Source organism: Lipotes vexillifer, unplaced genomic scaffold (genome assembly GCF_000442215.2).
Source record: "Lipotes vexillifer unplaced genomic scaffold, Lipotes_vexillifer_v1.1 scaffold168, whole genome shotgun sequence".
Lineage (NCBI taxonomy): Eukaryota > Metazoa > Chordata > Mammalia > Artiodactyla > Lipotidae > Lipotes > Lipotes vexillifer.
Genome location: NW_006773947.1, coordinates 2,025,366 through 2,042,643, shown reverse-complemented (window position 1 = coordinate 2,042,643; position 17,278 = coordinate 2,025,366). Strand labels below are relative to the sequence as shown.

Here is a 17,278-nt window from a genome sequence, read left to right as displayed (position 1 = left end):
GGCTCCCTTCCGATCCCCAGATAATCCTAGGCTCTCTCTAAACACAAGAGGATTTCCCCGTGACATGAGAAGATAAAGAGAACAGCAGTGGTGTCCTCTGGCTGCATGCATTTCAGAAGCCCCTGGGTATTCTTAAGAACCACAACTGTCTGCTGTCTTCCAGGTTCAAAGTTTAAGCTTCTAATGTTGACCAGTTATGTGGCAGAAGACCTCTCTCTCCTCTTTGGTTCACCGTTATCTGTAAAAGCTATTGCTTCATCAGACTTGCATTCTTGCAACAAAACCAATCAGGATTGCTCTCTATTCTGAACCCATCCAGATGACCACACGTGACACAGAACAAGGAAGGTGTGGTCCCAGCCCTCAAAGCCTCTGGTCTAGTGAAGGAGCAGACACCCACACTGACTTGCTTTCAGGAGTTCCGTGCTTTACTGTGACAAACAGGAACGACAATTACACCATTCAAACAGAATTCGCTCTTGGGGTGCACAGTTTTCTACTACTTTCCATAAATTACAAGCCTCTATGTTACTCCATTTAATCTCTACAATCATCAGTTTGGACAGCTGCATAGTATTCCATATTAGCATCTCACTGTTTGCTGTTATAAATAAAGCTTTGCTACTTCTGACAACACGGGGAAAACTTGGTTATCCTTCGATGTTTACGCCCATAATACCTCACGTAGAGCAGGTGCTAGATAAACGTGTTTTGGCTAACTGACAGCTCCAATCTGGCCACAGCAACATCCACCAGGCTTCCTTCCACAAGATAAGCTGGCCTGATTAGAGTCTCAATTTTCTGATCTATTATATTGTTTGTTGCCCTCAGAGAACAATTTACAGATGGTTCTCCACTCTATATTGCCGATTGAAAATCTGAGAAGAAGCAAGGTTTCCTAGTGGATACTGACTTGTGCCCTGTCACCTGCAGTGACACCTGCATAGAGAAGCACAGGCCCTTCCCATCCGCCTTTATCAGGGTGCTCAATGTGCTGTTCTAAAGACCACCATCAGTTCGTTCTTCTGCACATTCGAGAACTGCTGGGTAAGCTTAGAGAACATGTATTACGAAGCCCTTTTCACTGCCCCGGTCACACAGAACACACTGGACCGCACACTAATTTTGACAAAACCAGCCGACTCTGCCAAAACAAGCTTTGAGCAGTTACCAAAGGCCGGCTCTACCAAGGCCTGGGTCACCACAGGAAGAGAGAACCACGCACAAAGCAGGGGAGGGAGGCAATGCAGAGGACTGCACGGAGGAGGGGTCTCGGGTCAGAGAAATGGGCAGGAACCCCTCTCCTCCCCACAGCACGAAGGGCCTCAAGTCTGAAAGGACCCAGACCCCAGTGCAGGTCCCCCTTGGGATGAAGACACCTCAGAGGAAAACCAAGTAGCAACTCTGAATGTTTAACATTTTACAGAACTGAGTCTGATAATTATTACTTTATCAGAAGTTACCGTTTATTTCTAAGAAGTCATAAGATAGCATTCTTAAAACAAGAACTAACTTTTAAACCTATTTTTCCTGCATGCCCGGCGGTCAACCCACCTGGACAGAAACTGCAGAGGCAGCTGCAGTTTGTCTTTCAGTGTCCGAAGCTGCTGAACATCACAGCAAAGACTGACGTTGCCAAAGAAGAACGCTGGACAGAGTTCCTTTCGGGTGAGAAAGCATGGACATCAGAGGAGCACAGTTAAATAAGGACAAGCATTCCTCAAATATAAGACCATTTTATTCATATCGCCCTTTTCAGGTACACAAGGGTGAGACACCTATATGCAAAGTGCTTGCAGAATTCTTTTAAAAGGCTATCAGATTTACTGTTTATAACTAGGGATTCACAAAAGTAGAGGCAGTAGAGGCATTTTAATTTTTTTTTTCTAATTGGGAAGCTCACTTTCCTCCCCTGACAATCATTTTACCTCTTTTTAGGTTATTTGGTGAAGGTTAACCAGAATGTTATTTACTCTTTCCATCAGTCACTCCAGGGAATGTCAAGTGCCTTTAACAATTCTGATGAAAGGAGTAAGTCCAGGTGCCCCGCTATTGTGTCAACTGCAGCCTCTAAGACCAGTCTTTCCACCTGGATTTTTCCAGTTCTTTTCTAATATCCCTGTGTATCAGGGATGGTGAAAGAGACAACAGGAAACAGATTCCTGGTAGCAGCCAAAGTTCATAGGCTCTTGGTGGAAACCGGAGGAATCACTAAAGTGAACAGAGGACAAGGGAGTCACAGCCACTTAGCAGCCTTGTCCACTCAAGCCCTGAAATCTAGGAACAAAAAGAGTTAACTTTGAGTGTATTTTGAAGAAGCTGCTAAAGCAACATCTGAGGTACCAAGATCAGTCCCTAAGTAGTAACCTGATAATGGGAAACTTTATGAGCAAGGTATAGTCAGCCCCCCAAAATTACACCTCTGTAGTTATGTTATCTTCTTTGTGCTACAGGTAAGAGTTTGGGATAAGAAAAGCCCATTCATTTCATCTCTATCCCCACCCCACGGTAATATTTAAGGTATAATTGCAGAGGATCTCTGATTAGCATTTTGTGTTCCCAACGCCCAAGACAACTGACTCACCAGCACCAGGTCATAGCCGTCCTCTGGCAACGGCTTTGGTAGCCCAGAATATCGGCAATTGTACCTCTTATCTCCAGATGCAATTCCACACTCTCCATACCAAACACAGGACTGTGAAAATACCTACAAAAGTCAACCCAAAACTCGCTTCATTAGGGCCTCAGGGATAACACAAGGTTCAACAGCAAAGGGCACCCACTCAAGCCCCATTCACAGAAGCTTCCAAGGTTACCTGCAAAGCCAAGTAACAGCAAGAGGCACTGGTTAGTTTAACATTTTGACAAATATTAATTAAAATAGACCAAAATGGACTTGTCAAGTCAGTCAGTGAAGCAGGTAATAGAAATTCCTTATTTACACGATTTCTACTTCCTGCTAGATTATTTATTAATAAGAGGAAGCTACAGTTCCACATAAGAGTCACTAACAATCAGTGCAGAAGAAAGCAAGATAGTATGTGAGTCTATGATTACTAAGGCTCTATTTTTGCACATCTGTATAAGGAACTGTGTCAGGTCTAAATAATGAAAGATCATTTGCGTATCTGTTAAGGTTAATTAATATCAGCACCATGAGTAATGTGAAGAAAAGACCGTAAGGAGAAGAATGAATACCTTGTCCTCGAGATTTAAGTAAGAGGCAAGAAATGTGCTCACTTTAAGGAAAATCCCCTCAGAATCTTAAAAATATAAAACCTCTTGTGTAAAGATTTCTCAGCCAGTCCTATTCCCCTCGTGAGTCACACGACAGTGGGGCTGGGGGGAGGAGGGCACCATGTGACTCATCCCATCAGCAAGGCCACCGAGCTCCACCAAGCTGGCCAGGGTCACGGCCGGCATGACCTTGCAATCAGCTATCGTGCAGGGAAAACAGGGACTGCTGAGAAGCAACCATGGATCCCAAGATACCTGGTGGAAAAGCCATTTAAAAAAAATCGGCATAGAAGCAAGAGAGTGAATTCTCTCCAGGGGCAGTGGCACATGGGCCGCACACTGCAAGGAGTTAAGCTGGGCTGTGTTGGTCGCCGGCATCAAGACACAAATCCACAACAGGCCTTGAAAACATGAAAGGAAAAACAGGCAGGAGGTTGAGGGGTGTTGAGAGGAAATCTAAGGGCCCAAATGACTTGTCTCTGAATTCATTATTCAGATATTTTAAAACAGAAATTATGACTTACCCCACCTTGTTTCATTGAAAGTCATATGTTTAGACCACAAGGAAGGGAAATTATACAAATGAGGAAGCAACAAGCATTTAACAATGCCATATCCCAAACCTCTGGCAAGAAGTTGCAAAATTCCACCACTTCTATAGAAAAAGACTCACAAATATGTCCATAAACCTAGCGAATCTAGAGAAAGTATTGCTCTTTCCAAAACTCTGGGTTTCCCACTAAAAGGTCATTAGCCATCTACTGAAGTTTGAAAAGGCAAATAAGCTAAGGAGGGGTGACAACTGCTGATACTGACCCGTAATTTACATACAAGGGATACATACAAGGGACCAGTCCCTTGGACTCCCCCTCACAGAATTCTCAACAGACCAACAGGGCAAGCAGGTCCCGGCCAGGGGGCACTCTGGCACGTCACCCACAGGAGTGGCAGGAATCCAGTCATAAAAACGCAACTCTGGCATGACTAACAGGACGGACATCTGGAGTCTAAGTTCCCCTTCCTCAGCACTTAGCACTCTGTGGGAAAATAAAAGATGACCCAATGCTGTTTGGTCCCTATTTACAAGATCATCCTTTATAATCTACACCATTTGTTTCAAAGCAAAGTTGTTTCCACCCACCAAGTAGAAGAGATGGGGCAGGGGGTGGGGTGGGTAGGGAGGAAGGGCTGAGGGTTGAGCTTGAGGGGCAGGAGATCAGGATTCCTGGGTTCCTCAATAAATGTTGAGCCCGGCTGCACCTGAAGCAGGTAACCTGGCTGAGAAGAGCAGGAGTCTCCCACCTGTGAACTGCACTCATAACCCCGCTCACGTCACAGCTCTGGTGTGAACACTGAATGCGGGAATAAAGGAGGAAGTGCTTAGGAAACTAGAAAGCACTACCACTCAAACGGAAGGAATTATTCTTAATGTCTTCCAACTGTTTGGGACCTCACCAAAGAGGATCCAAAGACCTGAAGAAAATAAACTGCTCGTGGTTTCTCTGGGGCCAGGAAAAAACTGGGCTTGAGTCATTGCTCTTAGGTTTGCTTTCCCAAGTCACCTACCTAAAGAAGCATGAACCGGAGGGGGCCCAAAGGTACTCACAGGCCACCCGCTGTGTGCCAGGCACTGTTTTAACTGTTCTTACATATTAACCCAATGAATCCTTACAACAAATGCACGAGGGAAGTTTTTTTTTTGGCCACACCGCGCGGCATGCGTGATCCTAGTTCCCCAACCAGGGATGGAACCCGCACTCTCTGCAGTGGAAGCGCAGAGTCTTAACCACTGGACCGCCAGGGAAGTCCTGGGAGGTGCTATTATGCCCAATTTACAGATGAGCAAACAGAGGCAGAGAGGCTAAATAACTTGTCCCAAAGCAGCAGAGCCAGGATTCAAACCAGAACATTCTAGTTCCAGAAACAGACTCTCAATAAGATATAATCAACCCTATAATTAAGGTCCTCCCTCAAGGGGGTCCATCACCCATCCCTTGTGGAGGCCTGTGCACCTGTGCACCCACTCACATGGCTGCACAGGTGGGGAGGCCTCTTCCCCACCTCGAGTCTCTCCCCACCCCCACCCCCGATATAATGAGGGAGGGGCCTGGACAAGGACATGTCTTTCAGGAGGCTAGCTACCACTGCTTAGTGCTTTTTATGTCTATTTTGATGTTACATTCGTTGAACATAAAACCATAAACTGAAGTCATATATTTTTATGGCCAATTTCCCCCCCCCCCCCACCCCCGCCTCCCCTCGGCTCACGGCTCACCTACAGCTGAAACCCGAGCATCTCCTTCAACCGAGCATCTCCTTCAACCGCAGGCCCCGCTGGTGCCGAGCGCCCCTGGGGACCTCCGCTACCTGGCTTCCTCCTCACCCACGTGTTCAGCCTAATCTCTGCGTTGGTCCCTTCACCTGCTCCTGCCCATGAAGGCTGCTCCATTTCACCCTCCTGCTCAGTCAGACCACCCCCAACTCCTCTCCAGCTGCACCTCCAACCACCTGCTGCACAGCCCAGGTGCTCAAAAGGAAACCAGTCTTTCTTTCCTCCATCGCCAGGCCCTCTTCATCAGGGGCTCAGGCCCAGGTACCTTTCCCACCAACCTCCCGGGAAGCCTCGCCAGTGCAGCCTCCCTCACCCCTTCCCCCCCGACCCCTTCCCTGTGAGCCCACAGCCATCCTCTGTCCACCTCATCACCTCCCACCACGTGGTCTGCTCCCATGGGGGTACACCATGCCCACGGCGCCCAGGCACTGGATAAGGGTGCCCCTGTCACCTCAATCCCGCAGCAGATCTGTGAGGCTGGCACTAAAATAACACCATTTCACATATGAGGAAACTGAGGGTTACACAGGTAAAGTGACCCATCTGAGGCCACATCTGAGAATGGCAGAGCCAGACCCAACCCAAGGCCTGGCTGGTTTGGAAGCTGGAGCTCTTACTCCTTATGCTGCACGAGGGTCACTCCTCAGCGGACCACTGACTAGGCCGAGCTCATCTATGCAACCTGTCAAGAACCTAGCTGACATCCGAACAACTGGGGTTTCCAGGCTCCAAAGCGCCACGGCCCAGCGGTCGGACTCTATCAGCGAAGACATCAGCTCACCTCAAGATCTCTGGAAGATTTCCTGGGATGTCAGGGCAGCACAAGCCGACACCAAGACTAAGGGCACGCCGAGCAATCAAGGGCTCAGGTACAGGCCACGTACTTCCTTTCTCAGGGAAGCAATGTGTCTGGGTGAAAGCTGCCTTTACTCTGATACAAGAACAACCGGTGCTGACTTCACACCAATGATACTCACCTGGGGAAGGACATATCCTGCCCAATAGTGAAATAAACCCACCAAGGCTAGAGGTCTGACAGAGCCCAAAGGGCACCAGACTGCATGTGAGCTCAGCTCTAGAGATAGACGGTGGTGGTAGTTGCACAACATGTGTTGTACCTAATGTCCCTGAACTGTACTTTAACTTAAAATGGTCGATTTTATGTGTATTTTATCACAAAACATGAGCTCGGATGCCCTTCACCATGTAAGAGAAAAGCCCAGTGGCAAGGACTGCAGACAGCACGTTCTTGGTTATACTGAGATTAAACAGAGAAGGGTGACCGTCAGTTGAAACACCATGGGTCTGAGTGTCATGTGACACAGCCAGAGTCTCTAATAACAGGTGTTGCCAAAGCTCCACTTGGGGTCAGGGGGGACAAGTTCAAAGAATGATCATTCTTCACAGTTCATCTCATGGGCACCGACCAGTCTTACAGAGCTATTCATGACCACAAGAACTGTCTTATTTAAGCATTTAAACATTTGACCGATTCCTAAAATGTTAAATGAGTGCAGATTTTATTTTCCTTAATTACAGAGCACTCACACATCACAAATATTCAAACATTACAGGTGTATATGAGATAACATTGGAAGCTCCCCCTTACCTCTCCACTGCCACCTCATTCCTCAGATTTAACCAATGCTAACTTATTAGATCTAGGTCTTCCGGACTTTCAATTCCCTCCCACAGGCAAACCTGTAGAGATATATCCACGCAAACACACACAAATGCAGTAACTTTTACATAATCTCTACTACCTTCCGTGACTGGCTGTTGACTCTACCTGAACTGCCTCTAACTGTATTTATCAGGGTTCCCAAGGTCCGCCCTTGTCTGCTGTCCCTTGTTTTCTCCACACATTTCAGTCCCCCCCATCTTGGAACGGCCTCCCTTTTTACAAGCCTCACCCAAGACTCACTGCCTCTACTAAATTTAACTCTGACTCCTATCACCTGGATCTGGTCATGGTGCTCCCCCGTCGGGTGAGCTGTCCTGGGGCAGAGGCAGGTTGGCCCCAGGCAGCACCTGGCTGGTGCTCACGGGCATCCATCCTCACTGCTTGAGTCAGCAGGTGTCCTGCACCCAGAGCTCAGGCGAACCATTTCTCTGTGACTTACATTCCACAAGCTCCCCTGGGGATCCACCAGGACGCAGTGGATAAACTTTTCCTTAGAGAACCAAATATTAAATATGATAGGTTTGTGGGCCCTAAGGTCTCTGTGCTACATACTCAACCTTGTCTGCTGTAGCTCAAAAGTAACCACAGACAATGGGTAAAAGATGGGCGTGGGTGTGTCCCAAGAAAACTATCCACAACTACAGGCTCTAGCCAGGTCATAATTTGCTGGCTCCTGCTCTAAGATCAAGGAGAATTTATGAGTATCACAAAGTTGTGCATGAAGGCAGAGGTTGCAAGAGTATTTTCTTGCCTCTGTCTTGAATGCCCTGTAAGGCCACAGAATCCTAAAGGGCAGAGCCCAGGTGTTATACTTCCTTTGAAATTTTCTATAGTATCTCATCCAGTGTTCACTCATTCAGAAACTATCAAAACGTACAAGATGAGTTAAAGGAGCTTGACTGGATTATGTAAGAAGTTGTTTTGGCTTTAACCCAGAATTTAGTAGTTACAAGCCTAGGCTATCTCTGCTTTTAAAGGTTAGGCCATATGGTTATTTCACAACATGCTCTAGAGTTTAATTATTGGATATATGACTGCACAGGGAAGCACCTTTCAATAATAATAGGAATAGTTCAGGAAAGTTCAAAAAAAAAAAAAATGCCCCTTCTGCTACGAGTCAGCAACTCTAGCAGCTGCTAAACAGACTCTAATTGGGAGCTCCCTGAAAGCACATCTTACCACATGGAGAAGCTCTGAACATCAGCAACAGAATTCTATACTCCAGGGTGAATATTAACTCACGTTCAAATGCTTAATGAACAACAACTGAGTGCCAGGCACAAAGTTGAGTGATTTCTCCCTCATTGCCTCGTTTATTTCTCAGATACCCCCATGGAGTAGTAGTATCACAGAATTTTACAAGTAAGGAAACTGGAGCTCAGAGAGGATTCTCTGAGGTCACATGGCTCGTAAGTGACAAAACCAGTAATGAGAAACAAGATTTTGAATGCCAAGTTAAGCATTCTCTCTCCTATTCACCCCCATACCCACCCCACCAGCTGCTGCACTGTTCAACTTCAGCTCAGTTTGTACATGGACGTATCCTTAGATTGTGACAATGTGCTAGGGATGGGCTGTCCCCTCTACTATCATCCTACACAGGTGTTCCTCTTTCCACACAGCCTTGTTCACCTGCAGGACTAATGACTACCATTTCCATACAACTCTAGGCAGCTGTCAAGTCCTGACTCACTTTCTCAGGACCAGTGACTGTCCTCAGCCCCAGGCCTGTACCTGGCCATTCCATGCAGATGCAGTGCAGGGCCTGGGCCCCTCACCTCTGCTGCTGTCCTGGATGAGTAAAGCTCACGATGGAATCTGGAGACACACCCAGCTGCAGCTCTGGCAAGGGGTGGAGTTAAGGGGCTGGCCTGGCCAGTCAGGATAACCCAGGAGGCAGTGGCCCAGAGAATCCTGTCCAGAGATTAAGCTGCCTGCTGTGTCCTTTGGGGTCAGGTGTGCAGACCAAACAAATATGACAGGACATTTGGGGTGGAGGCTGGTCTGCTCTTTTATTGACGGAATTCTCTGGAACTCTGTTTTACAGCCAACCTGGGGTAAACATATCCACATAACAAAGGATAATTTGTGTGAGCACCAGGCACGCCTTTAGATGGGTATTTTAGATATATTTTTCGAGTTAGATGGCCTCAGCCAATCTTCACTTTACAGATAACCGCTCCAGCTTGCAGTTTAACTGACTTGCCCAAGGTCACTCTATTAGTTAGTCTTAGACATTTCTGAGCTCCCGCACTCACGAGTTTGAAAAATAATCCAAAAGCCACAAGGCTAAATCAAAACCATGAAAGTGGATGGGGGTGTATACTGTCCGCAGGTTTTTTCCTAAGGAATGTTCACACAACGTGACAATTTGAACCAAGGGTCAGGCCAGTAGGCTAAATCCACCCCTGATCTATCACAGGCTTTTGGAGAAGCCAAACTGGAGCCAGCAACATGCCTTGAATGTTACTGGCCAAGTAGAACATCTGCTAAACACCCATTCAACAGAGCTTGCTAAATATGAATAACCTGGCAACAATATTCTGAATTTGAATAAAGTAGAGCCCGGAAGTCAGAAGACAGTGGCTCAAGCCCCAGTCTGCCATTTATCAACTATGACCTTGAGACAAACTTCAGCCTTAATATCCACATCTGTAAAACGGGAAAAACAGCATCACACCTAGCTTAAGGAGTCTTGGGAGGTTAAAACAAGACCAGAGGTGTCATCGCAATGGAGTACTATGCAAAAATTAGGTAATTCCTTTTTCCTTAGTCTCTTGTAATCCAGGATGCCATTTAAAAATATTGAGATAATTTACATACCATAAATTCACCATTGAAGTGTACAGTTTAATGGGTTTTAGTAACAATTGGGTAACTTTCCCCCCTATTTTCTCCAGTTTTCCTTTCATCTGCCTCGTAAGCATTAATTCACCCTCCAACACTCAGCTCAAAAATGGACTCCCCATCACATTCTATCCCTTTATTACAGGACACTTTTCTTTGCATTGTAATTTTTTTGTGTATCCACTCGTCCTCCCATCAACTATGAACAAGACAGGGATAGTAACTACTAACTTTAACATAGCACTTTACAGTTTGTAGACAGACCACTTTCTGACTAGGTGATTCTTTCGATCTACTATTTTATCCTACACTGCACTCACTTCACATTTATGAAATTACTGAATGATGGTAATTTGAGTTCCTCCATGGCCCAATTCTAAAGATTCCCTCTCAAATCCCCCAAGAGCACACTTGCATCAGAGAGAGCAGGGGTTTTTTGGGTGTGTGTGTGTGTGTGTGTGTGTGTGTTTTAAAGTTTTCTTGCCAAAGCAAATATTCTAAAGACTGAAAATAACAAGCATGTTCCAAGCAAAGGAAAGCCTGTCGGGCCACCGTTGATCTTTGCAATCACCCAGACAACAAATGCAATTCCAATTCTGATCTCTACTAGCCTCTGAATGCCTCACCGATCTTATCCCCTCACCCAAATCCATGAAGGCCCAATGATTTGTTGATTCAGGCCATGCTGGAGATGGTAAAATATAGTTCTTGCCCTCAAGGAGCCTGCAGCACGGTAGTTCAATTCAAACAATATTTCTCTGTCTTTCCACAAGCACCCTGAGAAGTAGGCGAAGTTGTTAACCCCATTTTACAGAGAAGGAGACTCTGCCTTTGCCCAAGATCACTCCTGGTAAGAGGAAGAGTCAAGACGCACACCAGGTCTTTTAACTCCAAGTCTTGTGCCAGGCCGTAAACGCTGCTGGTGCTGCAGCAGTTTAAACAAAGATTGAGAACTTCAAAGTGAAGACATTCTAGTTGGGGGAAGAGAATAACAATGTCACAGATGAAGATACTTTTGAACTGGGCCTTGGAAGATGGGCAGGGTTTTGACAGCAAGTAGTTTATTTGGCTGGAGAGCTGGTGCCCTTCACAGATCTATGGGTGAAAGAGCAGACGAGGCACCTGAGATCAGGTTAGAGACGGCCCACTCCAGGCTTCCGCACAGGTAATGTGTCATCTGTAACACACCCCTGAAAGCATCCCTTTTAGGAGGAGTGGAGGGAGGGGAAGGGTTACCCAGGAAAGAGGATTCTTTGTTCTGGGTAATATGACAAACACTGAAGGAATACAAAGACCTATTCAGCAAGGCGTTTTCGTTCTGCCCGCTTGCTAATAATAAAAAGCCTCATATTCCCTTGATTACTTATGTTAGTAAAATAACTGATCACAGCAATCAAGGAATGGGAGAGACTGGGGAAGATTACCCACATTCGCTCCAGTTTCAGAAAGTTATTCTCCAATGCTCTCAGGCTGAAAGATTAACCCATTCCCGATCTCCTCAGGAAAAGCAGTTTTAATGGCTTAATTCCTACCCAGGCCTCATTATGGTGCAAGTCCCTCAAGAAAAAGCTTAGAAATATTACAGTCAGGAGAGGTGTGTACTGCTTCTCAAAACTGCACACATTATTTGGATGAGCACAAGGTTTAAAAACCACGCAGTCTTAGTAATGTGATTTAATCACCTGTAAAACTTAGAAGTTAAGGAAAGCAAAAATCCCCCACCCCCCAAAGGTATTTCAGACTTTATGAAGGACAGTTAGTCTGCAATTCCATGACAGAACTTTACTGGTGCTCAGACTGAACCCAGACGGGTTGCTTATCACTGGTGAGAATTCTAAAAGCGGGAACCGCCGGCCCCCCCATCACATTTCAGGTGAGAGGAAATGCAGGTACTGAAAGCCTCTGCAGACATGAGGGAGCTAATCTTAAAAATATCAACACGAGAGTCTCCAGTTCATATTTGCAAACCTTCTCAAGGCTTCCAGGCATTTTGCAAGAAACTTGTGACCAACCCCTGACCTATCCCAAAAGTCCTAGGAGGAGAGGCACTCATTTACCATCAGCCCCGGCTGCTACCTTGAGGTAAATTAAAGCTACTTAACCATGTGAAGCCTGTCTGTTAGATCCTAACCTAAAACTCTCGGGAAATTGAATAGCTGTATTTTCAAAGCAAATAACTGCTGCTATTTCTTGAGTTTTTACTACAGTGATGCGATCTCTCCAAACATCATTATGCATGGAGGGACCTCAATAATCGTACGGGGAATTGCTTATCTTCAGAAAAAGTTAGGCTTGAAAGAGTAATGAGCCCAAAGCCACAGAGCTAGCAGGCGGTCTACCGGTTGACCCCATTCCAAAGTACCTCCCCGAAACCTGCTTTCCTCTGCCTCCCCTCCCCACCAGGTGTGTGCTCTTCCACAAGCCCACACCCCTGGCGACACCCGCACGCACATACAGGAGGCCCTTCCCGGGTCAGCCACACCTACCCCCCTGCTGAGAACTATGCAGACATTTCAGGAGAGCTTTTTCTGGTGCAGGAAACCCCTTGATCTACCTTCCCCTGGGACTCACTGCCCCATCACTGACACACCTATGAGTGGGCACGAGAACCTGGGATTCCCATCCGGATCTGGTTTAGTCAGCACTAAATCCTTAGACATCCCTCCGGACACCCACAGTTTTCAAGGATAAAACTGTAGACACACAAATAGCAGCGAGGCGCTCATGCCCAGGGCTTCTACCAAACCAGGGGAAAGCCGACCCAGGGAGTTCCAGGCCCCATCCTCTCCACGGCTGGTATTGCGAAATCCAATTAACCCGTGCACCTGTCGGCCTCAGCTTCTAGAGATGTAAAGGAAGTGGGTAAGAGGTAACTTGCACTCTTTAGAAGACCAAGCTGCCTTCTGTAAAGTACTTAGGGCTGTGCCAATCTGGGGCCTGACGGATTGCTAACTTTATCTCCCCTCCCTCCTTCACCTTTAGGGGAGGAGGAGAAATAAAGTGGTCAGATCTAAACACATTTACAAAGAATTCGCGTGCATCTGGCAGAATTAAGGGGGGAAAGGCAGGTTAAATAATACGAGCCCTATTTCCTCTCTGCCCATGTTCTTCCTCCTCTCTTCACCCCACACCCTAAATCCAGAAACGAGGTGACCACAGGTGAAAGGAGCTCCAAACAGGTCAAACAAGCAGCCCCCAGTTGCTACCGTCTTCCAGACCACAGGGAAAACCGCGTGGCCAGAGAAAGGCACCGGAGAGCTGGGGGGGGACCTCCAGGGGCTCTATCGCTAGACCAACTTCCCCGGGACCCGCTGGACCCGCGGCTGGTCCTCTCTGGGGCCGGGGGCGCCTGAGCCGCTGCACAACCCGCCGCCCTCCCCGCCTCACGGCCTCACCACGTCCCCCACAGCCTGTCCGGGTCGCCGGCGGCCGCTCACCTGCGCCGGGCAGAGCAGCAGCAGAAGGAGGCCGAGGACCGGGCCGCACGCACTCATGCTGCCGTGGCGCCGGGCTGCAGACGTCGGTGAGGATCCGCTGACACGCTCCGCTCGGTGTCCGAGTCTGTCTGGGTCAGGCGCCGGATGAGGGAGGGAACAAGCGCCAGCTGCGGCTGATTGCGCGCGCAGGTCAGGAAGGACAAAGGCGTCGTCGGCTCCTCCCACTTTTGGTTGGGGCCGCTGGGGGGGCGGGGGGGGGGGGGGGGGGGGGGGCCGGCCTGGGGGGGGGAGTGGGACAGGGCGGGGGCTAGTCGGGACCCGACCGCAGGATCCCACAGCGCCCTCCCCAGTCCCAGCTCGGCACTTCTCCGCCCTGAGGCGCTTGGGGGCGCAGCCTCAGGCTAGGGACTCGCAGACCCGGGCCCCTGAGCATTTGGAATCAGGCCCGGGAAGGACACTTCTGGAGCTGTCCCAACGGCGTGTGGTTTTGATGGTTTAACTCCTTTCTCCCCTTTTTGTCTTTCCTCGATTGGAGACGGTGGGCGAGGTTTTAGCACATGGGATTGCGTGCGGACTATCTTCCCAATTAAGACCCCACTTCTCAGCGGGTCCAATTAGCACCCTAAGCAAGTTCTCCTTCCAAACCCAGTCACCCAAAAGGAATCCATGCCTGGGCACTTCTAGCAAAGAGGGGGGCGGCGCCACGCAGTGGCCTGACAGTGTTGTGATCCGAGAGCTCCACGGGCGGTGCGTGGCTGTGGACTATGCCTCAGAGCTACCCAATCTCTGTTTTCTGTCCTCTCAGCCCACTTTTGGAAAAGCGCTAGAATCGCACCATCTGCTGGCGGAGCCAAGCGTGGCAGGGAATGTGCGGACGTCAGAAGAGCCCGCCACCAGCCAGGGGGGAGGTTTGACCCAGAGGTGGGACCAGAGTCCGTTAAGTTCTAGGTGAAGTGAAGTAACACAAAGATAAAGAAGCATCTACGTTTTTAAGTCTTACACTTATTATAATCTTTTTACATTTATTTTTGTTATATGTATTTCTGGTAATATTTACCCTCAGATTTAATTATTAAAACCACTCAAAAGCATCAGTCATTTCCATTTTGAAGGTAAGGAAGTGCGGGTATGGATCTCTTCTCCGCACAGTGGAAGCCAGTTTACAATGAAAAGACTAAATATCCATCTGTAGCAATGAACAAACCCAGTGAAGGTAGGACCATGATGCAGGTGACATTCCCATCCCTACTCTACAAAGCCTCTGATTCAGTTACCGATTTGCCTCCCCACCTCCTCAGCCCTGAAATGTCCACCTGTCTGGCTGGGCACTGAAACTATAGGGATTCCCTCTGGACCTTCAGCCATGACGACCCCCTGGCCTCATGCATCTGCTTGCTCTCAGGTGCCTGGTGCTCTTGCTGATAAGGTAGTATGCTTCATGCAGAGATACTCAAATTGTTGTCATTGAACCAGCTGGCAGCACCACCACCTGGGAATTTGTTAGAAATGCAAATTATGGGTGCCACCCTGGACCCACCGAATCAGAAAGCCTAGGGGATGAAGCTGCCCTTTTTAGTTTAACAAGCCTTCCTGGTGGTTCCAATTCACATTCCAAATGAAGAACTGCCTCTGTAATGTATTCCCTGGATCCTGGTTGGTTAGTTACCCTTCCAATTTTAGCAAAGTCCTTATGGGGGAAACAAACAAACAACCAAACCTTTACTAAATAATTGACTTGAATAAAGGTAATTTTAAGCTCCACATGAAACATTTCTGGGATGGGCAGAAATTTTGATACCCAACAAATTATGTCTACTATTCACCAAAATAGTAACTAAAAGATCTTTTAGCTATATATATTTTTTCTGGTTCTGTTTTTCTGTACAGCTTTGACAATATCCAAAAGGCTAGAATATATTTTAAAAATAAACTATCATATTTTGAAGAGAAATTTGTTTTGCTGATAAAGTAATCCATGTTCATGGTGGAAACTTTGAAAATACACAAAAGTTTACAGACAAGAATTAAAAAGTCATATATAATTCCACCATTATGGATAATCTATGTCACATCATAGTGTATTTTCTTCTTCTCTGAAAATTGTTTTCACTCATAAAGAAAAAAAAAAGTTGCCTGCCATCCCAATTCTACAAGGATTAAGCCTTTTACCACTGCAGTTGCTAATGTGTGTACCCTGAGGGGAATTCAGGATGGAGAAAAACTGGAAGTATTCTGTGCATCGGATATACTGACCACTAGGTAGCTAAGATACGTAGCTAAGGAAAAATTTCAAAAAGACCCTAGATTCTTTCATCTTCCCCTACTTAGAAAAGCACTAAAATCATTCACTTGAAATGTCCGTTCTTTGTGATTAGCAGTGATCTTTTTATGCTTGATTACAAGTTTTTTTCCAAGCAGAAAAGTTCACATACATCCTGGTTCCTCCCTTACCTCTTTGGAGCAGTTTCTCAGAGCTCTCTGAGATGCTGTCTCCCAGGCTCTGGTCCTCAGTAAGGTCCCCAAATAAAACTTGACTCACAACATTTACATTGTGCATTTTTTAAAAAAATATATAGATTTATTTGTTTTGGGCTGTGTTGGGTCTTCGTTGCTGCCCATGGGCTTTCTCTAGTTGCAGTGAGCGGGAGTGGAAGGGGCAGGGGGCTACTCTTCATTGCAGTGCGCGGGCTTCTCATTGCAGTGACTTCTGTTGCAGAGCATGGGCTCTAGGTGCGCGGGCTTCTGTAGTTGTGGCTCAAGGGCTCTAGAGCACAGGCTCAGTAGTTGTGGCTCACGGGCTTAGTAGCTCCGTGGCATGTGGGATCTTCCAGTGTCCCCTGCGTTGGCAGGTGGATTCTTTACCACTGGGCCACCAGGGAAGTCCTACACTGTGCATTTTTATTTCAGTTGACACATGGTTGAGGTCCTAAGAGAGACTTTTTGTTTAAATAATACTCAATACCACTATCATTATAAACACCATTCAGCATTGATTGCATAAAAATAAAGGACAAAACAAGAGGGTCAATGAAATTATTACATGTATGCATCTTTATAAATGTTCAGAAACGTCCTCCAGAAAACACCTATGTATTCGAAAACATGTACATGAATAATATATGGATGGGCTTTTTAAACAAGTGGGAACATACGGTATACAGTTTATAGCTTGCTTTTTTACATTTAGCAATATGCTTTTCCACCTCAATACTTTTACTAGCTTTATGGATTTCATTGTGTGTATATGACATTTCTGAAGCTAGCACTGTAGGCCAGTCTCAGAGCTGTGCCTAAGTCAGTGAAATAGAATTCACTACCAAAAAGTATTTCAAAATGACTTAAGCCTCAAAATTGCATTTCTGAAACATGGGAAGGGTTTGTATATCTCTAGTAATATTGTATAAATTCACCTTTCTTTTTCTTATGCCTCCTCACATTCCTGAGCTTGTCTGGATTCCACAAAGCTTTGCATCTTTCTGTGCCCTCTGTTTTCCTCATGGTATTGCATCACAGAAGTCTAAAAGCTATTGAACATTTTCCTTAGGGAGAGAGATGAGAACGTTGACCCAAAACAAATTTCTTTTTACCTAGCAGATGGAAGGGGAAGGCTAGAAATAGTCTGTTAATAGTTTTTGATCCATTACGTAATTTATTTAATCAATCTCCTGTTTTACATTTGCTTTGTCACTTTTGTTACAGGAAACAATGATGCAGTGAACATCCATGTACCTAAATCTTTAC

General features: G+C 46.6%; 1 protein-coding gene across 1 annotated transcript in view; it reads right to left on the bottom strand.

The window, feature by feature from the left end:
• NPC1 (NPC intracellular cholesterol transporter 1) overlaps positions 1 to 13,594 on the bottom strand; it is a 49,758-nt gene extending 36,164 nt beyond the window's left edge. Inside the window, exons 1-3 of the mRNA XM_007448620.1 lie at positions 13,496 to 13,594; positions 2,585 to 2,707; positions 1,555 to 1,661 (exon numbers count right to left, since the gene is read on the bottom strand). Of these exons, the coding sequence (XP_007448682.1) occupies positions 1,555 to 1,661; positions 2,585 to 2,707; positions 13,496 to 13,594 (329 nt within the window). The remainder of the gene's footprint in view (positions 1 to 1,554; positions 1,662 to 2,584; positions 2,708 to 13,495) is intronic.
• Positions 13,595 to 17,278: the final 3,684 nt, after the last annotated feature.